Below are 26,602 nucleotides of genomic sequence, written 5' to 3'. Positions count from 1 at the left end.
ACCGACTGAGGTAAAGGGCGCTTTACAGCCCCTGACGGTGTCTGAGACGCCTGGGCAGGTACTAACTGGTTTGCCGGCCGTCTCATGTCGTCAACTGATTTTTGTAATGTGCTGACATTATCACGTAATTCCATAAACAAAGCCATCCATTCCGGTGTCGACTCCCTGGGGGGTGACATCACCATTATCGGCAATTGCTCTGCCTCCACACCAACATCGTCCTCATACATGTCGACACACACGTACCGACACACAGCAGACACACAGGGAATGCTCTTATCGAAGACAGGACCCCACTAGCCCTTTGGGGAGACAGAGGGAGAGTTTGCCAGCACACACCCAAGCGCTATAATATATATGGGAACAACCTTATATAAGTGTTGTTCCTTATAGCAGCTTAAATATATCAAAATATCGCCAAAAAATGCCCCCCCTCTCTGTTTTACCCTGTTTCTGTAGTGCAGTGCAGGGGAGAGTCCTGGGAGCCTTCCTCACAGCGGAGCTGAGCAGGAAAATGGCGCTGTGTGCTGAAGAGAATAAGCCCCGCCCCCTATTTCGGCGGGCTTTTCTCCCGGAGTTTTTTTTCTAAGCAGCTCTTTAGGAGAGCCACCTAGATTGCACCCTGCTCGTACGGGCACAAAAACCTAACTGAGGCTTGGAGGAGGGTCATAGGGGGAGGAGCCAGTACACACCACCTAATCCTAAAGCTTTATTTTTGTGCCCTGTCTCCTGCGGAGCCGCTATTCCCCATGGTCCTGACGGAGTCCCCAGCATCCACTTAGGACGTTAGAGAAATACAGCTTAAAAACTGTATTATGTGTCAATTAGCCATGTAAGGTACTCTAATTGCTGCCCAGGGCGCCCCGGGCGCCCCCCCCCCCCCCCCCCAGCGCCCTGCACCCATCAGTGACCGGAGTGTGTGGTGTGCATAGGGAGCAATGGCGCACAGCTGCAGTGCTGTGCGCTACCTTAATGAAGACCGAAGTCTTCAGCCGCCGATTTTCAGGATTCTCTTCTGTCTTCTGGCTCTGCAAGGGGGACGGCGGCGCGGTTCCGGGACCGGACGATCGAGGTCGGGCCCTGTGTTCGATCCCTCTGGAGCTAATGGTGTCCAGTAGCCTTAGAAGCCCAAGCTAGCTGCAAGCAGGTAGGTTCGCTTCTCTCCCCTCAGTCCCTCGTAGCAGTGAGTCTGTTGCCAGCAGATCTCACTGAAAATAAAAAACCTAACAAATACTTTCTTTTTCTAGAAGCTCAGGAGAGCCCCTAGTGTGCAACCAGCTCGGGCCGGGCACAGATTCTAACTGAGGTCTGGAGGAGGGGCATAGAGGGAGGAGCCAGTGCACACCAGATAGTACCTAATCTTTCTTTTAGAGTGCCCAGTCTCCTGCGGAGCCCGTCTATTCCCCATGGTCCTTACGGAGTACCCAGCATCCACTAGGACGTCAGAGAAATTGTATTTATGTTTCACCCCCATTACTTTGGCCCAATGATCGGCAAACATCCAATATAGGCGGGACTTTCCTGACAGCTCAGTAACCAAAGCAATGCCCCCTACACTACAATCTCATCCTCAGAATCGCGATTGGCCATTTTAGAAGAATGGAATATTCCAGTAGAGGCAGCGACAGCCAGAGCTCCTAATCTGAGATGTAAGGAGTGGTCTTCTGCCAAGACTTGGCCCATACACCAATATATACAGTCGGAGGGAGTTTAAAACCACTGTTACTCTGGCCCCAATGGTGGCACCAGGCTGGTAAGGCACTACCAAACATGAAAACGGGTGTGACCTTGTCGCAAGGGTACGTCTCCTCACAGAAAGACCGTGTTTACATTGCTCTGGGGGTGTGCCCAGCAATCCTGGAGGTGCCAAGCTGCCCCCATAGACTCTCACCCAACTGCCGGCTCCTCAGTGACAGGTGTCAGGGGCTGCAGGATAATGTCAGTGTAGAGCCGCCTCCCAGTCACTGAGGAGCCGGCGTTTGGTGTCCCACGGGAAATGGTGCCCCCGGGTGTGGTCTGCACCCCACTAGTGCATATCCTCCAACAACCATAGGAAAAGGGGGTGGCCACACCCCTTTACCAGTGACCACGCCCCCTTTCCTAATTTATACCGATTTTTATGTGTAAAATGTTGGAGGATATGCACTAGCGGGGTACATACTGCATCTGGGGGCACCTTTTTCCAGGGGACACCAAACGCCGGCTCCTCAGTGACTGGGAGGCGGTGCTGCACTGTGACATTATCCCACGTGACATGCAAGAGAAATGGAGGAGCAAGTTCGGCAAAGGGTCCAGAAATGGACGCTCGCCACGCTTCGGGCACGGTGGCTCGCTTCACTTCGCTCACCACTTGATTACTAAAGGTAATAGTTGGTAATGTGGATACTCAAAGTAGTATCCTGCTGTCCTTGCTCCGCACCCTGACGTCACAGGTCCCTTAGCCCACTAGCATCTTCCAATGGAAGTTTGGAGAGCCAAAAAACGTTACACACCATTAAAAAAGGTACTGTACCTCCTATAAAGGTACAGTTGGAGGGTATGCTAGTAACCACTCTCTCTGGGAAGAAGAGAGAGAGCAAGGAAGAGAGAGGGGAGAGAGAGAGAAAAAAAATTGAAGTGAATAAAACCCCCATTCTGCACACAGGCTATATCCAACACTGGTGTAACATGATACCTTACACTGCAGAAAAGCACCACACACAGAACACTACTTCATTCAGCTGCAGTGTGTGTGTGACTGCGACTGACACTGAGTGAAATGCATGCTGAACTCCTCCCAGTCCCATGCATGAGGCTGCCGCTGCTCAGGTCACATGATCGGCCCCTTCGTCCAACGCCAGCCATAGCTGCAGGGTTGAAGCTAGATCCAAGTGGGCTAAGGGACCTTTTCCGTCAGGGGGAGGAGTCAGAATCAACCATAGCTGAAGCTCGGTGATCAGCAAGTGGAGTCATGTGGTCAAACTGACCAATCACGCAGCAGGTGACAGAGACCGAGTCATGTGACCAGTGAGAGGAGCAAGATGGCGGTGTGTGTATCTGTCATAGCTAAGGAGGTGAGGCCAGTCATTACCTGTAGTTATAGGGCTGTCAGGGGATTATACTGTATATAATGACGCTTTTATTGCATCAGTGGGGAACTGGCATTTAGTCCTGATTACATCGTTATGTCTGATATGTATGCATGAAGGAAGAGAACAGGTCAGACCTAAGCAACCTCACTGCCTGCGGTATGCTGAGTTTTGTTGTTCTATCACTAACTTGAGGCTTCACAATCCCTAGAATGCTAAATTCCTGGCAGCAATAGCATGCTGGTACTTGTAGTTCCACAGTAGTTGACAAATCACAAGTTTATGTACTATGCCAGGGTAAACAACCAGGTGTTGTGGAACTACATATCCCAGCATGCGCTTTCACAGTTTTAGCATGTGCTAACAGCAAAACTGTGGCATAGCATGCTGGTATATGTAGTTCTGCAGCAGCTGGAGTCATACCTGTTGCCTACCTATGGCCTGCTGGTTAGAGGTTAATATTTGCTGTGCATAGCATTCAATCAAATGGAAAAAGAAAGTGACGTGGACGGTCCAGCACATCAGAAGTTCTGGTTACACCCCTATGAAGTGTGGTTATGTTCCCTGAATGCACACTTGTCCTAATCACCCAACAGGAACATTTGTCCACACACATCTTTGCTATATCCCGCCATGTATGGCACAGTTTTGCATGCCATAGACGCAGAGATTTAGCCATGCCTTGAAATTTTTCTTCATTTGCTTCTTTAATATGTTACTTTTACATATTCTATTATGGCAAACAAAAAATTTTAAATTCATCCACTCGCTACTCGTGAAAAACAGCTTAGCCGTGTTTTGCATGTTGTGCCAAATTTGTAAAAAAGCAAAGATGTAAGTGGACACATCTATATGTGATAATGTCGATTTATATGCAGGAACGAAAAGCTATACCTTATACACACTTAGAATACACTTTACCATGGAGCCGCTGCGGCCGCTAAACCTAGTACACACGCTACGTACTTTATACACTGTTTGCGTACGGAGTCCCGTATCACTGTACGGACTTAGCGTACAAACGCCGCACTGGGGGTACAAAGTACACACAGCGCGCACACACCCAGAGATACACTTTAAACCTTTACAGTAATGCAATGCTATTACACTTTAAACCTTATGCAGCAATGCAGTGTGATGCTATTACACTTTAAACCTTATGCAGCAATGCAGTGTGATGCTATTACACTTTAAACCTTATGCAGCAATGCAGTGTGATGCTATTACACTTTAAACCTTTGCAGGGAAAGAAATACACGACACCAGTCTGCAGTTAAACCACTGGGTTCCGACATCTCAGTGGATTATTGCTGAAAGGGGGTTACAATATATACAATACAATATAACAGAGTAAATGGCTACAGTCAATGTTACATACGTGAGTGGATTCGCTTGCGCTACCCAGTCCGGTCCTCCGCCATCTGATAGATAACGTTGTGAGCCTTGTGTCTGACCAGGCTAGAAGCAGGCTCTCTTTATACACTTCTTCCAAAAGCAATACAATAGATACTGTAATCCCTTTGTCCATTGGACACAGGAATGCACTTTTACAGTACAGGAGAGGTCATAGGTTTGTTTGAATAGGTGGGCGATGTCTATTTTCACTGCTCTTGTGGGTGGTCTCTTCTGGATTCACGCCGCATACATAATGTACAGTAAATACAGTTTATATCTATATTCTGCTCCTGCACATAACTATCCGCAGGAACATGCGATCTTCCTCAAACCAACACCGGATTGTTTCCCTTAAAATACCCTACAGCTGGATACCAAACACCACCTTATGACCTTGTTCTGTCCCCTCCTATTCTGTAAAGGTGAATCCCTTTGTTCTGAAACCATTTAAACTGTTATTTTCTTGTGTGGTGCAGGGGGACTATGTGTACATTGTGCACTATTTGGATTAAATATGTAATGTGTTTTGATAGCTCTCCATGTGTTCACAAACTCTACTGTAAATACCCATACCACGCATTGATGCGCACGACCGCAGGAGCGACCATACGCAAATTGCGAATATGTGCACGCACAGCAGAACAAGTAGACGCGCGGAGGCCATCTGTGTGTAGTTCATACGTGATGTGTGTACTGCAATATTTTTTTACTTTGACAGTCCACCCTTTGGCAGTCACCAATAACTGCCACTATCTAATCACTAAACAACAGAAAAATATCTACAGAAGTTTTGGATGGTCGGGGGAGAGTGGTAGGTAGGAAATGTATGACCTAGTGGGATAGTAAAAAGCATGTATGTATGAATCCATGTCTGAGGGGCATGTATCATCGTGCCGTATATGTTCTAAATAAGCTTCGAGGTATTGCGAAGTATACATTAAATCCTTCTCATCCCGTATTAAGGGTCTGTAAATGGGCCCACAAACACTACCGAGCTCTTTTTGGCTTCTTGTTCCAACAAATGGGGTGCACATTTAGTTGATGATACATGGAGGGGGAACATATGTGAGTGCTAGTATATGTGGATATCACCTGTCGACTATGTGTGCTATTAACTGGAGGTTGTAGAGATGAAGATAAAACACATATCTAAAATACATTCACATAAACATTTACATAAACATTCTTGGGTAGGCTGATGTCTTTTCCGGATGGGTGTATCTGGGCAGAGGGGGAGACAAAAGAAAAACAGATGAACGAAACAGGCCATGAAATTAATTTGCAATCCTTATCATATCACTGTCTCTATGGAAGGGTCATGAATTAAATCTGCTGCTATAACAGTACCCTTGCTCCTGAGACTCATCAACTTTGTGCCGTGCTTGCGCCGCGTCAGAATTCGAACACACCTAAATATCAAACCAATAATTATGACGACTCCCAGGATACAAAAGAGAAACTTCCCTACACTCATAATGACATTTTGAGCCCACTTTCCTAAACCTGAGAACCAATTGCGTGGTATCAGTTCCTGCTTGTAAGCTTGTAACTCCCTTCCCGTATACCTGAAGGTGTCGTCATACATCTCAGTGATATTATCTATCAAGTTCGCTAGCGCATGGTTATACCTATAATTTATAATTCCTCTGGCAGTACGGGTGATGTCTAATGCGAGAAGGAATTGAATCCCGGTGCATTCGTGGATCAAATCAGAGGCTGCGTGCTCTGTCCTATCTATGAGGTGTCTCTTGACGATGTGTTCATAGTGAGTATGAGTATAAGGAGCCTGAGCACAGCGGTGAATGTCTTTCATCTTATCATGGGTTATGGTCATGACCTCTGGCAGTACTCTCCCAATATAACACAATCCCTCTGAGCTCGGGGCAAGCCACTTGTACGCCTTCCTCCCACATATGAAATAGGCATCATCTGGGAGAACATAGGGGACAAAATATGACATCACCATATTACAAACTTTCCAAGTGAAAAACCCAATCCCTAGTTCTCCCATCTGCTCAGTACAAGTATCAGGATGGATGATATGGGCACAATACCCTGGCGATACTTTTCCAACCCACATGGTCTTGCTTCCACGAGTATACCTATACCGAAAATACCTCCCACTGTTGGCTATTTGGCGTACAAGTTCAGAGTCTATGGGTATCCTATCAGCTCTGTGTGAAAAAGTAATTGTCTGGTTATTCCACGTCACTTCCCAATTTCCCGGTTTTTGGTACTTGGAAATATTAAAACACAATAAGGACCTGTCTACATGATACTGGTGGAGCTTCAAACTAGGGGGCCTAGAGATATTGAATTTCTTGTCCACCGGTCTCCCACCCCGCAATTCGAGTACCTCATCTATTGCTAAAGGGTACGGTACTAATCCTGACTTGCTCTGACCTTGAGGTACTTGTGAGCACACCCAGCATTCTGTCTGGTTTAAGACCTTACCCACTAGTGAGTGGTAATCACTCAACGGATGACTGTCCATGTCGATATTAAGGTTGAACTGACATCTCTGGATGCACCCATCCTCAACTATATTCTCATAATTCCTACAAATACAATATTCATCAGACAATAACCCCTCACAGTGCCTCCGAGCTCCCTGACTACCAGAGCGCTTACTGATGCTAGCCTTTACTTGAGCGATGTGCCGCTCCTGAGATTCTACAAATTCATACTCGTCATCAAAACCCATTCCAGATCCCTGCTCGACCTCTCTCAGACCCTCACAAAAACAAACTGTCCTTATCAAAACCAGAGTTACTAATAGAACCCGAAACGCAGTTTCTTGTGATCGATCCATTTCGTTTAGGGAAAGGAGGAAAATACAGGGGGGGGTGATAACAAAGAATTATACTACAACCATTCTAGATCTGTGCTCGGATGCCCTTCAACAGTCCTGCCTCTCAACCTTCCCGGAACAGACACTCCAGTGATACGAGGTTCTCTACACTCTGCTCTTTGTCACGAGTTCTCTCCGGGTCAGCGGCCTTTCTGTAGGGAACATAAATCTTGCATTTCAATGTGTTTAACTGTTGTGTATTATCAGTTGTGTAAAGTAAAACATCTGTGGAAAGTGAAAAGAGAAAGGAAATAATAAAAAGAGAATTTTTCAGATTTGCGTTCACCATCAGGTTGTCACGCCATCATGCATATCGGTGTCTTTGCACAGTCTCCCTTCACCAGTATTCTCATTCTCCACCCTTTGTGCATGACCAGGCTCACTGCGTTAATACTGGTGTCCCTATGCTGGTGAGATATACTGGATTTGGGCAGAACTCTGAAAGACCGAGTAGGCCTGTGGCGTCTGAACTGTAACCCTGTCGGTGGACGTAAGAGATGAAGAGGAAGCTTTGAAGACAAATCACATAGAGTTTAGTAACAGATAAGTTGGTAGAGGCAAAGAAGATTTTACAAGACCCGGGGGGGGGGGGGGGGCTTGGCCGAGCATGCTGTAAGGAGCTAGTTGAGAGAGCTCCGTCTAACATCCTCCGTTTATCCTGGCTTCCCCGCTGCTGAAAGTCCCTGACCCTGCTCACCCTGCCTGACATCCTCTCCTGCCCGTTTTGAGTGGTCTCCCGGCGGGTTACCTTGCCTGGTGCTGCCGCTGGACTCATTGAGGTCTGCGCCGCTCGGTCTCCCTGGCTCCGTCTGACCGGAAGTGCGGCGCCATCTTGGGGCTTGTGAACGGAGGCTGACAGCGCGCTACTCCGGAGCTCCTCTCCAGCGCGATACCCGCTGCCTCTGCTCCCGCCTGCTCTCCACTGCCCTGTACTCCTGCACACTGTGTTCGGCGGGCCGCAGACCGCTGTATGCGGAGACCTGCTGCATACTTTCTGGAGGGGCTCTGCAATCCATTAGCTGAGCCTGCTGGAAGTCTCTGCCTGCCTGTACTGACTCTGCACTCCCTGCACTGTCCTGTCAGGGGAAACTTAAGATCCTTGCAGGATCTGGTGAATGCACATTCTCTGTCTTCCATTTGGTGACTTTTTACTTTGGGGACTGTGCTACCGTATACTCTCCTTTACTGTATCCCTGATTTAGAACACCTCCAAAGTATAGTGGAGGGTGTTCCATCACCTGACCTCTAAGCAAATAAAAAAAATAAAAATATATATATATATTTTTTTTTTTAATACTGCTTTTACCTGCCCACTGTACTCCTCTTGGTCTGCATTATGGTTCGTGGGGGCAATACCGCTGCGGCTTCCAAGCTTGAAAGATTTGCGAGGGATTCTCCATCCTCCTCTCGACCCTCCCGAGGTGCTGCTCCCCCATCCCCTCCTTCACCTTCCAGGAACCCTCCTCAGCCTGACGACACGTCCCAGTCAACGCAACAGATTCTTCTGGCCATATCTACGTCTGAACAGCGAGTTATGGATAAAATCGGCCAGGTGCAAGTGGATATTACCCTGATCAGGCATGATATGCAAAAAATACGTGAAAGGGTGGGAGAAGCCGAGCACCGTATCTCTGATTTGGAAGACCTCACCAACCCTCTTAAAGGTACGGTTTCCAGTCTCACCACCCAGATGTCGGCAGTAAAAGCGAAACTGTCTGACATTGAAGGAAGACTTCGTCGTAATAATGTGCGTTTTGTTGGCCTCCCGGAGAGGGCGGAAGGCTCTTCTCCGGAATCATTCCTTGAGAAATGGCTCCTTCAATTGTTTAACCGTGCTGACTTTAGTCCTCAGTTCTCCGTTGAAAGGGCACATCGTCTGCCCGCAAGGGCTCCTCCCCCGGGTGCACCTACACGTACTTTCATAGCCCGCTTTCTACACTACAAAGACCGGGATGCGGTCCTCCGGCTGGCCCGCACTCAGGGGCCTTTAAAATTTGACAGCCAAACTATATCAGTTTATCCGGATTTCGCTGTGGATGTCCAAAAGACCCGTGCACAGTTTCTTCACGTGAAGAGGAGGCTTCGTGACCGACAGCTGCAGTACTCCATGTTGTTTCCGGCGCGCTTACGGGTTGTGCATGATGGCTCTACACACTTCTTTAACACCCCTCAGGAAGTGGAGGCCTGGCTGGACCGTATACCTCATGCCCCTCCTTGAGGACAATTGTTTGCTTAGTCGTTTATCCATTGTGTTCTGATACCTCAGAGTTTTTTCTTGCTATTTTTTTTTTTTTAGGCGTTACAATATATGCTGGGTTCCTTCTCACAGCAATGTACCTTTTTTCATTGTCTATGCAGCGGGGATGCTCTTTTAGTTTTTGGAGCTGAATGCTAGGATATAGCTTTTTATAGAGGTATAGTTTGTCTCTATACCCCAGGGCTGTTTTAGGTTTTTTATTAGCTTTAGTTAGGATTGTTTTGGGGATCCAAGTGTATCTAGGTTCTAATGGATATACAGGGTGGGGGATGGTTGGGCTGTTTTGTGTCTGTTTTTGTTCTTGTTAGTATATTAATGCCTGTGTCACTGTGTCATTTTTTTTTTTTTTTTTTTGAACTGTCATGTGATTCCGTATTCCACTGTGTATATTCTGTGGTTTCTCTATGTCATATTTGTTTGCTGGAGGGGTGCCGTCAAGGCCCTTTTGATTTTTCCTTTTCTCCAATGCAGGTTCCTCTTTACTGTGTGCCTCTATTCTCTTCGATGCTTCGTCTCCTCTGTTCCTCTGTATTCTCACCTTGATTTTAATCTCCTTCAGTCCCTTCTTTCTTCTCTTCATGGCTACAGGGATTGATGGGCTCCGCATACTCGGCTGGAATGTGAGGGGCCTGAATGACCGCATTAAGCGTGCTCTCGTTTTGTCTCAACTACAGAAGTATAGAGCAGATATTATATGTCTTTCTGAAACCCATTTGTCTGGTACTAGGACCTTAGCTCTCAGGAGGCCTTGAGTTGGTCTGTCATATCATTCTACCTTTTCCACGAATTCTCGAGGGGTCTCGGTTTTGATAAGGAAATCGGTCAGCTGTCACTTGGTCCATAGTCAAATTGACCAATATGGTAGTTATGTCTTCCTTAGGGCTTATGTTAACCGCACACTTCTTCATATACTTGCTGTCTATGTCCCCCCCCCTTACAGTAATGAGGTACTTCGTCATGCTATGGCATTTATTGCTACCTCTCCCTCAGCGCCGATCCTCTGCATAGGCGACTTTAATAATGTTTTGGATGGAGGTTTGGATAGGTGGTCTGAACGTCCACCTTCTTTACCCTCTATTTCCCCTTCCCCTACGCCTTTTGCACGGCTGGTTGCTGAACTTGAGCTTGTTGATGTTTGGAGGCTAAGACACCCTCAGCAGTTGCAATACTCTTGCCACTCAGCCAGTTTCCATACCTTTTCAAGGATAGATTTGGCCTTGGTTTCCCCTGATCTCACCCCTAGAATAGTCGATGTCCGATATTTACAGAGAGGGATCTCGGACCACTCGCCCTTGCTGGTGGTCCTAGATACGATACCTGCCTGTGGAGCCAAAGTGTGGAAGCTAAACCCCTTTTGGTTGACCTTGCTGACTGATCATGACGCCCTGGTTCATGAGTGGAGGGACTTCGAAACACATAATATGACTTGTTTAGACCCACTTATTAAGCACGATGCATTTAAGGCTTCAATGAGGGGCTCCTTTATACAGCGCATTGCTTCTGTTAAGAAATCTGGTAGAGAAGAGGAATCACGCCTGGAGCTTGCCTGTTCCCAAAGTGAATCTGATTATCTTCGTACCAAAACCCTTAGTGACCGTTGCAGGTGGGATATGGTGAGGAAGGCCTGGTCTGACCACTTATTGGATAAATCCAAACGTAAATTGCTTTTCTCGCAGCATGCCCTCTATTCACAGTCGGACACAGGTGGTAGTTATTTAGCTTTTCTGGCACGGGAGGAGAGAGCTGGAGGATCCATTCAAAAGATTTGTGACCCCCAGGGAGCAATAGTCTATACTACCCCTGAGATAGCCCAAGTTTTCCAGTCCTTTTACTCCTCGCTATACACTTCTAGAAGCACTTATACCTCAGGTCAATTACAACAGTACCTCTCTGGTGTTGATTTGCCCCAATTATCACAACAAGCTATTGAATTTCTCGATAGTGGTATCTCTGTTGAGGAGGTTGAGGCGGCTATTGCCTCCTTCCCCAATAAGAAAGCCCCGGGTAGTGACGGCATACCTGTTGAGGTCTATAAACAGTATAGTGAATATTTTGGCCCTTACCTTCTAAATCTTTTTAACGCTCTCCTGGAGGGTGGCTGCTTGCCTCCTTCTATGTCGGAAGCTCTTATTGTAGTGATCCTTAAGCCGGGTAAAGACCCTACGGTCCCAGACTCCTACCGCCCAATATCATTGCTATCCACTGATGTAAAAATTTTGGCCAAGATTTTGGCGATTCGACTTAATACTGTTATAGCATCGATTATTCATGATAACCAGACGGGGTTTATGCCAGGCAAGTCTACCCTACAAAACTTGAGGCGGCTGTTTTGTCATCTGCAGAGGGGGGATCAATCGGGATCGGATGCCGTGGTGGTTTCCTTGGACGCCGCTAAGGCATTCGACTCCGTGGAATGGGATTACCTGTGGGAAGTCCTTAGAAAATTTGCTTTTGGCCCCAAATTTATACGATGGTTGCAGTTGCTCTACTCCTCTCCTATGGCTCGTCTATCTGTCAATGGTTTTGTTACGTCCCCCTTCGCTTTATATCGTGGAACTAGACAGGGCTGCCCGTTGTCCCCTGCCCTCTTTGCCCTAGCTATAGAACCACTGGCGAGCTTTGTCAGATTGACCCCTGCTGTTAGGGGCATTACTATTGATGGACATGAGGATGTTATCGCATTGTACGCTGATGATATGCTCCTGTTTCTCAATGATGCCGATGCTTCCCTGACCTCCCTGCTGAATATTGTTGACACATTTGGCTTCTATTCTGGCTTGTCTATCAATTGGAATAAATCTCATGTCCTCCCCTTATCTGGTATTATCCCTGACCCGTTACCTATTGTTTGCTCACTACAGTGGACCCTCCGCTTTCAGTATCTTGGTGTCTGGATCACTCCTGATGTCACAACTTTTGTACATCATAACATAGACCAGGTCATGGAGGATTTGAAGCGTCGGGTCCATATATGGAAGAAGCTTCCCCTTACTGTTACGGGTCGCATTAACTTAATTAAAATGGTGATCCAACCAAAATTTCTTTACCTATTACAACATTCCCCTGTTTATATTCCTTAGAAGGTATTCTCTGGCATTGATAGTTTACTCTCTTCATTTGTTTGGGGTAACAAGACGCCTAGGGTTGCCCTGAGAGCTCTAGTTAAGGCTAAATCTGCTGGAGGATTGGGTTTTCCTAATCTGCGAGCTTATTATCTGGCTGCCCAACTTGTACATTTATCGAATTGGATTTTAAATAGGGATAGTCCCACGTTTATGAGATTCTTTGCCGAGTGTGTGGGGTCTCACTTCTCCCCTGTTCAGTTCCTTCTTTCAGCCTCTTCTACTGCTGGTCTTCCCCCTCTACTCCGTCAGTCACTACTTGTGTGGCGACTGGCTCACTCTTTTTATGACTGGAGCGCTACAGATCCCGATACACCCCTTTGGTTTAACACTACATATAGGGAGCTATTGCATCTCACACAAGACAATATATGGATTGGCGCGGGCCTTATAACAATTTCACAGCTATATGATACTGGTGTTTTCAAATCTTTTGCGCAACTGCAAGAGGAGCTTGGTATATCCAATAAATCCTTTTATCGTTACCTACAGCTCCGTCATGCAGTGCTGGCACAATTTGGGGTTTCGTCTCCGACCATTTCTAATTCGCCAATTAAAGAATTGGTTGTGAACCTGGGAACGAGACATCAGGTTTCCACTTTATATGCTAGCCTTAATGATCACATTTGCCCCAATGTCTTTGACCCGCTTAAACTTAAATGGGAGCAGGACATAGGTCCACTTGAAGATGACCAGTGGCTCCAGGTGTTGTGCTCTCTTAAGTATACTACTCCATGTATCAGATATCAACAAGTCTTCTTCTTTATTCTCCATAGGTCGTATAGAACTCCAGTTTCTCTTTTTAAAGCGGGGCTGCGGCCTAATGATGCATGTCCGAGGTGTGGCGCCTCTGGAGCTAATTTCTGGCACTTATTATGGTTATGCCCAACTGTGTATGCTTTCTGGGAAGCAATTTGGTCAGACATATTAATTACAGAACCGACGTTACCCCCTTTCTCTCCTACATTGTGTATGTTTGCCTTAGATTTAGAGGAAACCTATTGTCCGATACTTTATAAATATGTTCTTTGCTTGACTACCTTAGCGAAGGTGATTATAGCGCGTAACTGGTTTGCTGTCTCCCCTCCTAGCCTATACAACTGGCGGGCTCTGGTAAACGTGGTGTCTGGACACGAAAGGTTTACACATAGGTCTAGAGGGACCCTGCCACATTATCTCAATAAGTGGAACAGGTGGAACGCCTCCCGTCTAGCTACGGCTGTGACGGCTCCAGCTCAACTCTCTGACTGTTAATACTATATGAGAGATTAATGATCACAAAACCCTTATGTATTGATATGAACACGAAATTTTTTATTGATATGTTTACTACATTGTGACACGGATTGTATCTGTTTATTCTTTGTATGTTCTTTATGTTTGTATGTTTTTTTTTTTTCTTCCCTTTTGTTTCGATGTTCTTATTGTTTCCCTTGCAAAAAAAAAGAAAATAAAAATTACTCAATTTAAAAAAAAAAGAAGATTTTACAAAGTTTGACATCTGGATTGGGCACTAAGGGGAATGATTCTCTACTCTGTCTGCTCCCCCCCCCCCCCCCCAAAAAAAAAATCTATGTGTGTGTTATATCTCTACTGGGACTATCCCAGCCATCAATCCAGTGTCCTGTCCATTCTAAATTCATAGGGAACCCGGTATCTTTGAGATAATTTCCTCTACCTGTGATGGACATGTATCTAGAACAGTGAAATGCAACCTTAGTCTTCGTGGGTATCAAACATAATTCGTACTTCCTGGGCGGGAGCACGCTATATGTATACCATCTCTAACAAAACTTCTGCTAAATTAATTAGAGGTCACTTCTGCTAGAGAAAGAAGCAGAAGTTTAGAGACCTCTTCCTAACTCCAGTTAGTTCTGTCAAAAGGGTAAAGTTGCATTTATTCCATTTTTCCCATTAACCGAATCTGTGTTTTCTATATGGCTCGTGACTCCTTTACTATATGTCCCTTGATCCCGTCTATGTGTTTAATAACGTGGCTTGTTTTCTCTGTCTAGGGGTCTATATTGGCTATGTGCTCTACTACTCTTGCAATCTCTAGCAAAATGTCCTTTTATTTTTTTTACAAATGTAACAATTTCTCGGTCTTTTCTTACCACCAGGGTTTTTGGGGTTTAGGCTGATGAGACTCTGGTGTAAGAGCCTGTATACTTTCAATCCCCAGCCTCTCCTCCTGCAGTTCTCTACGCCTAGCAATATTCTTATGGTGTTCAATTGCGCACTCTCTACGACAAGCTACTGTGGCCCCTCTCCAATCAGGAAAAAAAATGTTTGTACCCTGTCCCTTACTGTCTGATTGAGTCTGTCCATTAATACAGAAACAGCTACCTTCCTGTAATTCGCATCGTTCCCTGTATCTGATACCCCCATGTATCTATCTATTATTTGCAGGTCCTGATGGGAGTATTCAGATGTCATTTCATTTTCCCTCTGTTTTATGGAGAAAATTTTTCTCCTCTTAACAGTTGTGGGGAAATACAACTCTAGTTGCATGTTAATTTGCTATAAATTCTCCTGATTGTGCTTTGTCAGTCATAAGACTATCCGACTCTAATCTACAATCAGTGATACATTTTTGGGTGTCAATATTAGGAGGTAGGCACGCTTTCAAAAATATCCGCCAGTGTTTGTTTGTCGGTTCATACGCATTACCCAGATCTCTGAAAAATTTCTGACATCTGGCTAAATGCTTCCGAGGGTCGGGGAATTCTGAAATGATTGATCGCAGCTCATCTCTGGGCCACGGGCAATACATTGCATTATTCCTGGTGAGGATTATTCCCTGACTATCGGTTCCCCCATTGGGGGTTACTATTTCCAAGACAGGGTGTAATCCTACCATTCCGTTCCTAATCTGTTTACTGTGAGGTGTTGTTGTCTCTGTGCAATGAACTGTCTCACACTTACCGGTAGCTGTGACCTCACCAGTTCTTTCATTGGGGAATATTGTTACTGCTCTACCTGGTCGGTCAGGCCCCACCTGAGTTTCCTGCAGCAAGGTGACTGCTTGGAGGAGAGCTGCGATTTGGCTGGATATATTTGTTATTAAAAAAAAAAGATATAGATTCAATATATATATTACAAAGTACAGTATACCTATAGTTACAACTCATACAGTAAGCAGTTAAAACATACAATTACAGTTACAGGCCAGCGATACAATTACCATTCCCTCCAATGCATCTTATTTCTCTCTCTCTGTAAATAAATACAGGAACTGATCTGCCAGCAAGTCCATCATCCTCTTGTGACCTATAACCTTGAAAAGACTTTAAAAAAAAAACAGGATACATCTTGCAAAAAAATAATTAGGGTTAATACATTGTTTTTACATACTACTATATTTTACGGATATACCATTGACTGTAGCCATCTTCTCCCCCGCAATATACGGTAGTGGTGGTGCGGTCGCCATTGTTTTCCCGCTAGGTTTGGAACCTGCTGCACGAGCTAATTCCCTTTGCATATCCCTCTCTTGCTGCCATAATTTTAAACAATCATTATGTCTATTCCTTTGTTTTCTGGATTTAATCAGACATATCTTTAACCTTAAGTTCTGTAATACCTCTGGTTCAAAGCTGCTCACCTTAGGGAATGGTTCCCTATCTTTGTCAGTCATACGTACCCATTCAGACAAAAAGTCTTCAGTGTGTGATCCATATTTACCACACATAACAAACCTCGCTGACCCCTTAGGCCGCGGCACCTCAACCTGAACCCTGGTTAAACGTCCACCGCTTGTGCAATTGGATCCCATCGCGGACTTTTTCCTTATTACGCAATCCTCAATGCACAATACGAATAGACGGTGAAAGTTCTTAAAGCGCTTTCACCCACTCCTTCTCCGCCGGGTACCACGACTCACTCCAAGAATGACCACCGCGTACCCAGTGAGGTCCCTATCTGATTTCTATTCACTGGAAGTGTTTAGGAGTGACTTACCTATTTCCAGTGAATATACACCGTTGGAGATTTTCCTGAGAGAGACCAGCGAAAACTCCCTATACTTTTATACACAAATCACACTTGCGTATGCTCTATACAGTGCTAATGGTACCGCGATTTTACGCAAAGCACGTAAAGCGGTATCCAGTTGCGTTATATATATCGCATCCACAAATGCGCGGTCCAATCGCACAGCATATAGGTAGTTGTTACCTATCTGCCGTACAATCACGGGTCGTTGTACAAACTGGGACCCTCAGTCTGGAGCGTAATACCAAAAACCTTTTTACTTCAATACTTCGCAATACAATGCACTATCACGCTCCTTTACAAATCACCTCACTATTTGCGTTTTAAACCTTATACTAACGTGAGTCAGCCGCCTCACGCCACCAAGTCTCCACTCACTTGATGTACCGCACGACGGGATCCCGAATTCCGGGGTTCAAATTTCACTCACTCCTACGTTCGCTCACTCAGGTATACTTGGTTTTTCTGTACAGAAAATTATCATTCATTCAGATAAGCAGCTCTACTCCCAGAGGCAATACAGTAAACAAGAGTTTTATACTAAACTTTGGGAACTGGGCAATTTTGTGCTATTGTAGCGTGGCTACTGTCCCACCTTTAAACTAAACGACACTATTGTGTAATTTGTAATCAGCGCCCGCATTCTTATGCACTTTGCGCAAACACGCGACCATGCGTGTCCCTTACTTTGTCCGAGACACGTGTACCAATGTGCGTACGCAATAAAACAACTCGCACAATTTCTATAAATGTGAGCAATATTAACTATAATCGCTCACTTAACACGCCACACAGTTTCTTTCTGTATAAACCTTTATGCAGAACTGCATTTGTGTCTTTACGCTTACTTCCTTAAAATACTGTTATTTCAAATTTACCTATATATTTACCTATATAGCAACAAATGTATCCTATTTCACACAGATCTATAATGACTCTAGCAATAATCAATAATTTAAATGATATGATTCAGATTGGATAGCTATCTTGCAGAACATACACTGATATAAATATACACATAATTATAATAAGTATATATATATATATGTACCATTCACTGGTCTCCTGAGACTCCTTTACCCATTCAGTGCTTCTAATTTGCATATGAAAGCTATGTGCTTTTGCCTGCCTGTAAAAGTGGTTTTTCATTGCTAAGAAAAAGCAGTTACACATGTTAATTTGCATTTCAATGGCTATCTTATAGCAAGCAGATTCTAACTAAATCCTAGAGGTAAAAGAAAAAAAAAACTTTGTTTATATCTGTGTGTAATTCTTACATCAAGTATTCATCTTACTATTAACTTTCACTAGGCCCAGCTGAAACTATTTGTAATTGACTACGGCATGGGTTAAATAAATGCATTGGTAACTCATAAATGGTGATTGATGTGACCAAGGAGAGCTGATTATTCTGGGCAGTGAAAATCAGCCATTTAGAAAAATGACCTTCCCAAAATGGCCGCTGCTCCTCCCCCTTCCACATCTATGAGGGTTACACAAAATGGTGGACAGGCCATGTGGTTAGTCCAAAATGGAGGACAGACCATGCGGCTTTCTTTGTCACAAAGAAATCACACATCATACAAGCCCCTGAAGTTATTTTAGGCCTGAGTTAAACATAAAAACTATATCAATGCTATGCAGCAACTTTTAAATATACTTTTAACCCTATTTAACAGATAAGCAATCCAGTCTGAATCAAACACAATATGACTTATTTGAACCTTGTTTTGCAACAATGGGAGAGAGTATGCAAAGAGTATGGGTGCTGTGTACGCTTTTTTGCGCCAAAAAAATTTCACAGATTTGAAATAGCTTTTTTCCTGTGTACCTTACGAGTTCTACCAGCATCTCTACAAACCATACAGAGCAGATGCCATCTAATCAGCAATTAAGTAGGGTTTTCAGTGCATCCATCGACCAAGAAAAGGATACGTAGGATAACTTCCCACCCTTTGCTGATAGATTACGTCTGCTGTGACCTGTTAGGTAGTAAGTATGTAGAAAACTGGAGAGCCCCCAATTGATAATGTCGATTTATATACAGGAACGAAAAGCTATACCTTATACACACTTAGTATACACTTTACCATGGAGCCGTTGCGGCCGCTAAACCTAGTACACACGCTACGTACTTTATACACTGTTTGCGTACGGAGTCCCGTATCACTGTACGGACTTAGCGTACAAACACCGCGCTGGGGGTACAAAGTACACACAGCGCGCACACACCCAGAGATACACTTTAAACCTTTACAGTAATGCAATGCTATTACACTTTAAACCTTATGCAGCAATGCAGTGTGATGCTATTACACTTTAAACCTTATGCAGCAATGCAGTGTGATGCTATTACACTTTAAACCTTAGCAGGGAAAGAAATACACGACACCAGTCTGTAGTTAAACCACTGGGTTCCGACACCACAGTGGATTATTGCTGAAAGGGGGTTACAATATATACAATACAATATAACAGAGTAAATGGCTACAGTCAATGTTACATACGTGAGTGGATTCGCTTGCGCTACCCGGTCCGGTCCTCCGCCATCTGATAGATAACGTTGTGAGCCTTGTGTCTGACCAGGCTAGAAGCAGGCTCTCTTTATACACTTCTTCCAAAAGCAATACAATAGATACTGTAAACCCTTTGTCCATTGGACACAGGAATGCACTTTTACAGTACAGGAGAGGTCATAGGTCTGTTTGAATAGGTGGGTGATGTCTATTTTCACTGCTCTTGTGGGTGGTCTCCTCTGGATTCCCGCCGCATACATAATGTACAGTAAATACAGTTTATATCTATATTCTGCTCCTGCACATAACTATCCACAGGAACATGCGATCTTCCTCAAACCAACACCGGAATGTTTCCCTTAAAATACCCTACAGCTGGATACCAAACACCACCTTATGACCTTGTTCTGTCCCCTCCTATTCTGTAAAGGTGAATCCCTTTGTTCTGAAACCATTTAAACTGTTGTTATTTTCTGGTGTGGTGCATGGGGACTATGTGTACATTGTGCACTATTTGGATTAAATATGTAATGTGTTTTGATAGCTCTCCATACGTTCACAAACTCTACCGTAAATACCCATACCACGCACTGATGCGCACGACCGCAGGAGCGACCATACGCAAATTGCGAATATGTGCACGCACAGCAGAACAAGTAGACGAGCGGAGGCCATCTGTGTGTAGTTCATACGTGATGTGTGTACTGCAATATTTTTCGCCTTTGACATATGTCTATCGAGTTTGTGCTGATGAGCAGTGAGTAGTACTTGTCATTGTATAGCTGTCACACAGACCGTGCCACCTATCCCACGTAGCTGTCACACAGACCCTGCCACCTATCCCACATAGCTGTCACACAGAATGTTCCACCTATCCCATGTGTTCTGTCACACAGACCATGCCACCTATCCCACGTAGCTGTCACACAGACCCTGCCACCTATCCCACGTAGCTGTCACACAGACCATGTCACCTATCCCATGTGTCTGTCACACAAACCATGCCACCTATCCCATGTGTCTGTCACACAGACCATGCCACCTATCCCATGTGTCTGTCACACAAACCATGTCACCTATCCCATGTGTCTGCCACACAAACCATGCCACCTATCCCATGTGTCTGCCACACAAACCATGTCACCTATCCCATGTGTCTGTCACACAAACCATGTCACCTATCCCATGTGTCTGTCAGACAGACCATGCCACCTGTCCCATGTGTCTGTCACACAAACCATGCCACCTATCCCATGTGTCTGTCACACAAACCATGTCACCTATCCCATGTGTCTGCCACACAAACCATGTCACCTATCCCATGTGTCTGTCACACAGACCATGCCACCTATCCCACGTAGCTGTCACACAGACCCTGCCACCTTCATGTCCTCCCCTCACATCTTCCTCCACTCTGGGAGATTCAGCTTGTAGAAAATCTGATAAAACTGCAACCTCCACTTTCAATGCTTTGAACCTCACTGGCCACAAATTGCTGTACGTACTGTGTGGTCCCTGATAGATTGCTGATAGATTGCTAATCCCAACTGATCAGGAGTGTGCCAATGTCGGCAAGTTATTCCAACTACAAGGAAGAGGCCGCTATATTATGTGCTCAGTTGTCTATACTGTATGATTACTTTTAGTTGAGAACTGACAAGCATACACACGTTTCTGCATGAACAAACAGAATACTCAGAAGACGTAGAATAGCTGAGGGCTGTTAGTGGTGCTATAGAGTATCTGCAGCTCCAGCTACGGGTGTCACATATTGATGTTCTGTTTCTCTATGTGGAATGTCACTGACAGAGGGATCCTTCCCTGGTGATCCCCTTACCTCCCACCACTACACCATAGATGTACTTGTTTCTAGTACATAAATAGGCAGCTACTGTGTTATTGCTGCTTCCTGCTGCCATGATGGAGACAGCTATATATTGTAACTTACTGTTACACAGACACAAGAAATACCTGAGATACACCGTTCAAGAGAGAGATCTGTTTCTAGCTGTGATCTGTGTTAGTAATTAGAACCGTGCCGTCCTCTGTTGCAGAATTATCCCCTATACATTCACAGCATCCCCTCTGAGAACCAGCTGAAGTTTCACTACACCGTCCACACCTCCCTGGATGTCGTGGATGAGAAGATCTCTGCTATGGGGAAGGCTCTTGTGGACCAAAGGGAACTTTACCTGGGACTGTTGTACCCCACAGAGGACTACAAAGTGTATCCTGTATTTGTGTCTCATTTTGGTAGTGTGGGTCATTCTGGTCACATCTGTGATGAGGTAGGCTCAGGTATGGGGATTATAGCACCACATGGCAAACAATGTGACATGGCTGTTGTGTGTGTCACTAGTGTTCATTCTAGCACTATGCACCTGTCACAATCTGTGCCGTTCCTTTCTCCTACCTGGGGTGTTGCTATCTGCTCTCATGCTTCAAGCACACTCTAGATACAGACCAGAATGTGCTAGAAGCACCAGAGCAGAGAACGACACCTCAAGCAGGAAAGAAGAATTGCACAGGTTGAATGAACCTGCACGTGTTGAATGAACACTATGCCATTGTACTATAGCTGTGTATGGCAGCCCACATAGTTCTCACACAGCCTGCTGGTTGTATAGAAGCCTTGTCATAGACCTGCACGGGGTCATATAGTCATGCATGGAGCTTTAGACCTCCTTCATCAGTCTGCATCTGTACTAACCATGGAGGGAATCAGGGCTTCCCCAGCACGCACCCATTCCTATTTAAGGCCTTACATTCTATGTAATGTACATGTAACTTGTATCTGCCCAATACCTACTACCTCCTCCAGATGTCACCAGCAGCTGTAGAGGGGTGTTCAGGGGTAATTACACTGCAGGGATGGAAAGAGGAGGTACACATGTTATTTCCTGCACCCCCTTCCCCATCCCCCACATCCATTTCCTGGTACTGATTACAGGGTCATCCCTCCCAAGTGGGACAGTGTACAGCACATAGAAGGGTTCCTCCGGTCTCTATTTCCAGAAACACCACGTTCCAGGCTGTAGAGAGCAGCACCTTGCATGTAATAGGGCAGATAGAGATGGGAACAGTCAGGACTTTGGATTTTCTCCTTAGCAAACAAATGCACATGTTCTTTAACTGCTCTCAGATATGGATACGTCACAAACTCCAAAGTCAAGTTCGTAATGGTGGTGGATTCCTCAAACACGGCTCTCCGGGATAATGAGATCCGCAGTGTGAGTGACGGATGGGGTGTATATTGCTGGGGTGGTCGCGGCTTCTAGCTGACACTCCTATAGGCCAGTGCTAGCTGTGACTTGTCTGCTACAGATTACAAGCTCTGCCTATCAGAAGTGATCTTCCGAGATTTCCTATAAACCCTAAAAAGGGGAACTTTGCCTTCAGCCAACACTATTATCCTGGTAGATTTGTTTGTGTGTGTCACCTTTGGATACGACAAGACTTCGGCCACCTGATCTGCTGTTGTAAGGCAAGAAAAGTAAATCTGCCTGTACTACAAAGTTCCTTGAACGTAAAATTCCTCTTTAACATTTTCTGATGCTACTGTATAAAACTATAACTACAGATGTGTCCTCATACATCTAGCCTCAATATGCCCTGTAGCGTGAGATGCCTGGCGTGTGTGAGCTGACAGGTCTTGTGCAACTCCGGTATCATTGGACGTCTTTTTCTTTTCGGAAACTATATCTTATTCGCAATGCAATGCAACTTGGAAGCACCAAGGGACTCTGCTGACTAATTTGATATGTGACATGCAGCTGCAGCATCATAGCAATTTGTATATAGATTCAGAGACTCACATACAGATGTGTCTAACCCCCTGATACATCAAACAGCCTTTCTATTCATGCCATGTCGTGCCATACGTGGTAGCGCCGAGCATCTTTTTGTGTAGCTTTTTCGCTTTGCTATGCGAGTAGAACGCTCAAGCATCTTATGCTGATTAAAGTGATATATGGCATGCCTAGATTCTCTGTGCACCTGCGGCTGTGTCTGCATACGAAGTGCTACATTACAGTGTTTTCCTAGTAAACACTGTAACGTACCGTTTCATATGCAGACGCAAACAGAATATAGGCAAAAAAAGACGCCCCGACGCTTACGAGTTGCATGGGAACTGCCATCTCCTGTTGCGTGGCGTATTGTGGAAAGATGTATGAGGACATATCTGTAAAAGTGTCACATATCAACTTAATCAGTTTAATGGTGTGTCCTAGTTACAGCTCTTTCGGCACAAAAAAATACACTAAAAAGACGCCCGACGCTAGCAGAGTCTCACATGATCTGGCGTGCCAAGATAGGCTGTTTAGCGTGATTGCAGCAAAGATGTATGAGGACACATCGGTATGTGCACCAGGCCTTGTAATGATTTATTGTTTTTTTCAGTTGCTTCTGTCTGCCTTGTTACTAGTGTAAGTACAAATGACGCCTCTTGTGCACTGAGCCAATGTCTGTAAGAATGCCGTCTGTTTCTAGGAACCAGTCATCAGACGTTATAAACGTTAGTGATGTCACTGGTTCCTAGTGAGCTGATTGGCTATCTTCTCACATTGGTTCAGCCCACAACCTGGCTGCTTCCATTGTTAGTAGAGTGCTCTATAATACTGGACTGATGTAATGACCCTGTTATGTTCCACTTTTCCTTCAGATGTTCCGCAAGCTACATAATTCATATACAGATGTGATGTGTAACCCTTTCTATAACCCTGGAGACCCGATTCAATCACGGTGAGCATAAAGCGACAACCGCATCACTCTTAGCCACAGGGTTTACATTGGAGACATCTGCCCAGACCTTATTGGGTTATAGGCCCTCATTCAGAGTTGATCGCTCGCTAGCTGCTTTTAGCAGCAGTGCAGACGCTAAGCCGCCGCCCTCTGGGAGTGTATCTTATCTTAGCAGAAGTGCGAATGAAAGGATCGCAGCGCTGCTACAAAAAAACATTGTGCAGTTTCAGAGCAGCTCGAGACTTACTCCTAGCAAGCGATCACTTTAGAGTATTTAGTTCCTGTTTTGACGTCACAAACACGCCCTGCGTTCGGCCAGCCACTCCTTCGTTTTTATCTGGCACGCCTTTTTACACACACTCCCCGAAAACGGTCAGTTACCACCCAGAAACACCCACTTCCTGTCAATCACTCTGCGGCCAGCAGTGCGACTGAAAAGCGTCGCTAGAGCTTGTGTAAAACTGCATCGGCTTTTGTGAAAGTACGTTGCGCGTGCGCAGTGCGCCCCATACGCATGCGCAGAAGTGCCGCTTTTTTTTACCTAATCGCTGCGAACGAAAGCAGCTAGTGATCAACTTGGAATGAGGGCCATAGACAGGTCATCTGGTGGATGGGATCCCGTGGTTGGGATGCGGACCTCTGGGATTCCGATCGCCAGCATTACATACCCAACCCCTCCCCGGTATACATACATTCTGACAGTTGTCGGGATTATGGCGCGAGCCAAGCACACCTAACCTAGTGTATCAGATCTATCAATTCATGTCATATAATTGCCCCAAGTTACTATTCTGCCCTTTACTACACGACTGTAAATAATAATACAGAATGTGCCGTTAGTGCGTAGCACATTATATCCAGCAATGTTCAAAAGATAACACTGTCTATGTATAAGCAAACACTCTGTTGTGCACTGCATGGATGTTAGCCATATACTGTAGATCACTAGTTACACCAGTTTGTGGTGACTGATGTAATGGGGGTTCATGATTCCTACCACTGGTCACTTCATATGTTGGAATAGCAAAGATTTATGACGCACAGATATCGCAGTGTGTAAAAGTAGTAGGTCTGTAAGCACCAACTTATGACAATTAGTTTTCCCAGCACGGAGATCTGTGAGTGTAGATGTAACGCACATCTGTCATGTGTTGGAGGATTCCTCTAGACCAGGGGTTCTCAAACTCTGTCCTCAGGACCCCACACAGTGCATGTTTTGCAGGTAACCCAGCATGAGCACAGGTGTATTAATTACTCACTGACACTTTTTAAAAGGTCCACAGGTGGAGCTAATTATTTCACTTGTGATACTGTGAGGAGACCTGCAAAACATGCACTGTGTGGGGTCCTGAGGACAGAGTTTAAGAGCCTGTGTCCGAGACCATTGCAGAGCATTTGAGTACAGCAGCAACCAATCAGATCATCAGGGCCTGTCAGTCTGAGCACTGAGGCTAATCAGAGCTCCGGAAACTATGATCTACTTTGGGAACAGAATATGTAGTTTAGACCAATTATATTTTTGTCGTCATGGTGATCTAATGACTGGTATTTGTCCAGCCATAACACTGGCCCCGTCCCTGTATGGTGTTAGTGAAATAAGACCTCTTTATAAATGTGCCCTGTAATTACTTGGCAGGAGGAGAGTATGTTTAAATGTTATATGGTAAAGTAACATAACCTGTGATACTTTATATTCATGGAATCTAAAGCACTTATAGTGTCACGTAGACATTAATGATTGGAGCATGACTGAGCTCATCATTAATACCCTCTCTCAGTGGTATGTATCTCTCATCTTACAGAGCGTACAAGACTTATCTCAGTATGAGGATATATCATCATTGCTTTCTTTAATCTTTTCCCATCTTTCTCTCTCAGGGCCTTTGATAAGACGGTCACCTCTATGATGGTATCAGCTTGATGAGATGACGTCAGTGTTTGTATAGTGGAGTAAACTTGTATATAAACCATGAATGCCAATAAACGTGAGAGGAATCAATCATTTGGTTTTATTTTATTTCTCTATAACTCTATTTTTATTAATTGGTACCGATGGGACATATCCAGAGGTCTCATCTGTCTCTCTTCCTCCTGCAATGTCATATGGAATTGTAGTGGCAATTTCTCATTCTCATAAAGGACTGTCACAGCGGCTACTGATCCTCCCCTTATGTACCAGTCTACCTGTAAGATCACAAAACATTATTTCTCTTACGTCCTAGAGGATGCTGGGGACTCCAAAAGGACCATGGGGTATAGACGGGATCCGCAGGAGACATGGGCACACTATAAGACTTTGAATGGGTGTGAACTGACTCCTCCCTCTATGCCCCTCCTCCAGTTAGATTCTGTGCCCAGAGAGACTGGACACACACTAGGGGAGCTCTCCTGAGTTTCTCTGAAAAGACTTTATGTTAGGTTTTTTATTTTCAGAAAGACCTGCTGGCTACAGAATCCCTGCTTTGTGGGAGTGAGGGGAGAGAAGTCAGACCTACTTCTTCTGAGTTAAAGGCTCTGCTTCTTAGGCTACTGGACACCATTAGCTCCAGAGGGTTCGATCACTTGGTGCGCCTAGCTGCTTGTTCCCGGAGCTGCGCCGTCAACCCCCTCACAGAAGCCAGAAGAAAGAAGCCGGGTGAGTATATAGAAGAACAGAA

The 26,602-nt window shown here is 45.1% G+C and overlaps 1 protein-coding gene across 1 annotated transcript; it reads left to right on the top strand.

Moving 5' to 3' along the window:
• The first annotated feature begins 2,946 nt into the window (after nucleotides 1–2,946).
• LOC134969535 (trafficking protein particle complex subunit 2-like protein) lies at nucleotides 2,947–25,944 on the top strand. Its single transcript, XM_063945543.1, has 5 exons — nucleotides 2,947–3,053; nucleotides 21,257–21,429; nucleotides 22,345–22,432; nucleotides 23,866–23,945; nucleotides 25,824–25,944. Exons 1-5 carry the CDS (start codon nucleotides 3,021–3,023, stop codon nucleotides 25,864–25,866), a joined length of 417 nt encoding a protein of 138 aa, XP_063801613.1. The 5' UTR covers nucleotides 2,947–3,020; the 3' UTR covers nucleotides 25,867–25,944.
• Nucleotides 25,945–26,602: the final 658 nt, after the last annotated feature.

The sequence above is a fragment of the Pseudophryne corroboree genome, chromosome 11 (genome assembly GCF_028390025.1).
Source record: "Pseudophryne corroboree isolate aPseCor3 chromosome 11, aPseCor3.hap2, whole genome shotgun sequence".
Lineage (NCBI taxonomy): Eukaryota > Metazoa > Chordata > Amphibia > Anura > Myobatrachidae > Pseudophryne > Pseudophryne corroboree.
This window is presented reverse-complemented; position numbering and strand designations above follow the sequence as displayed.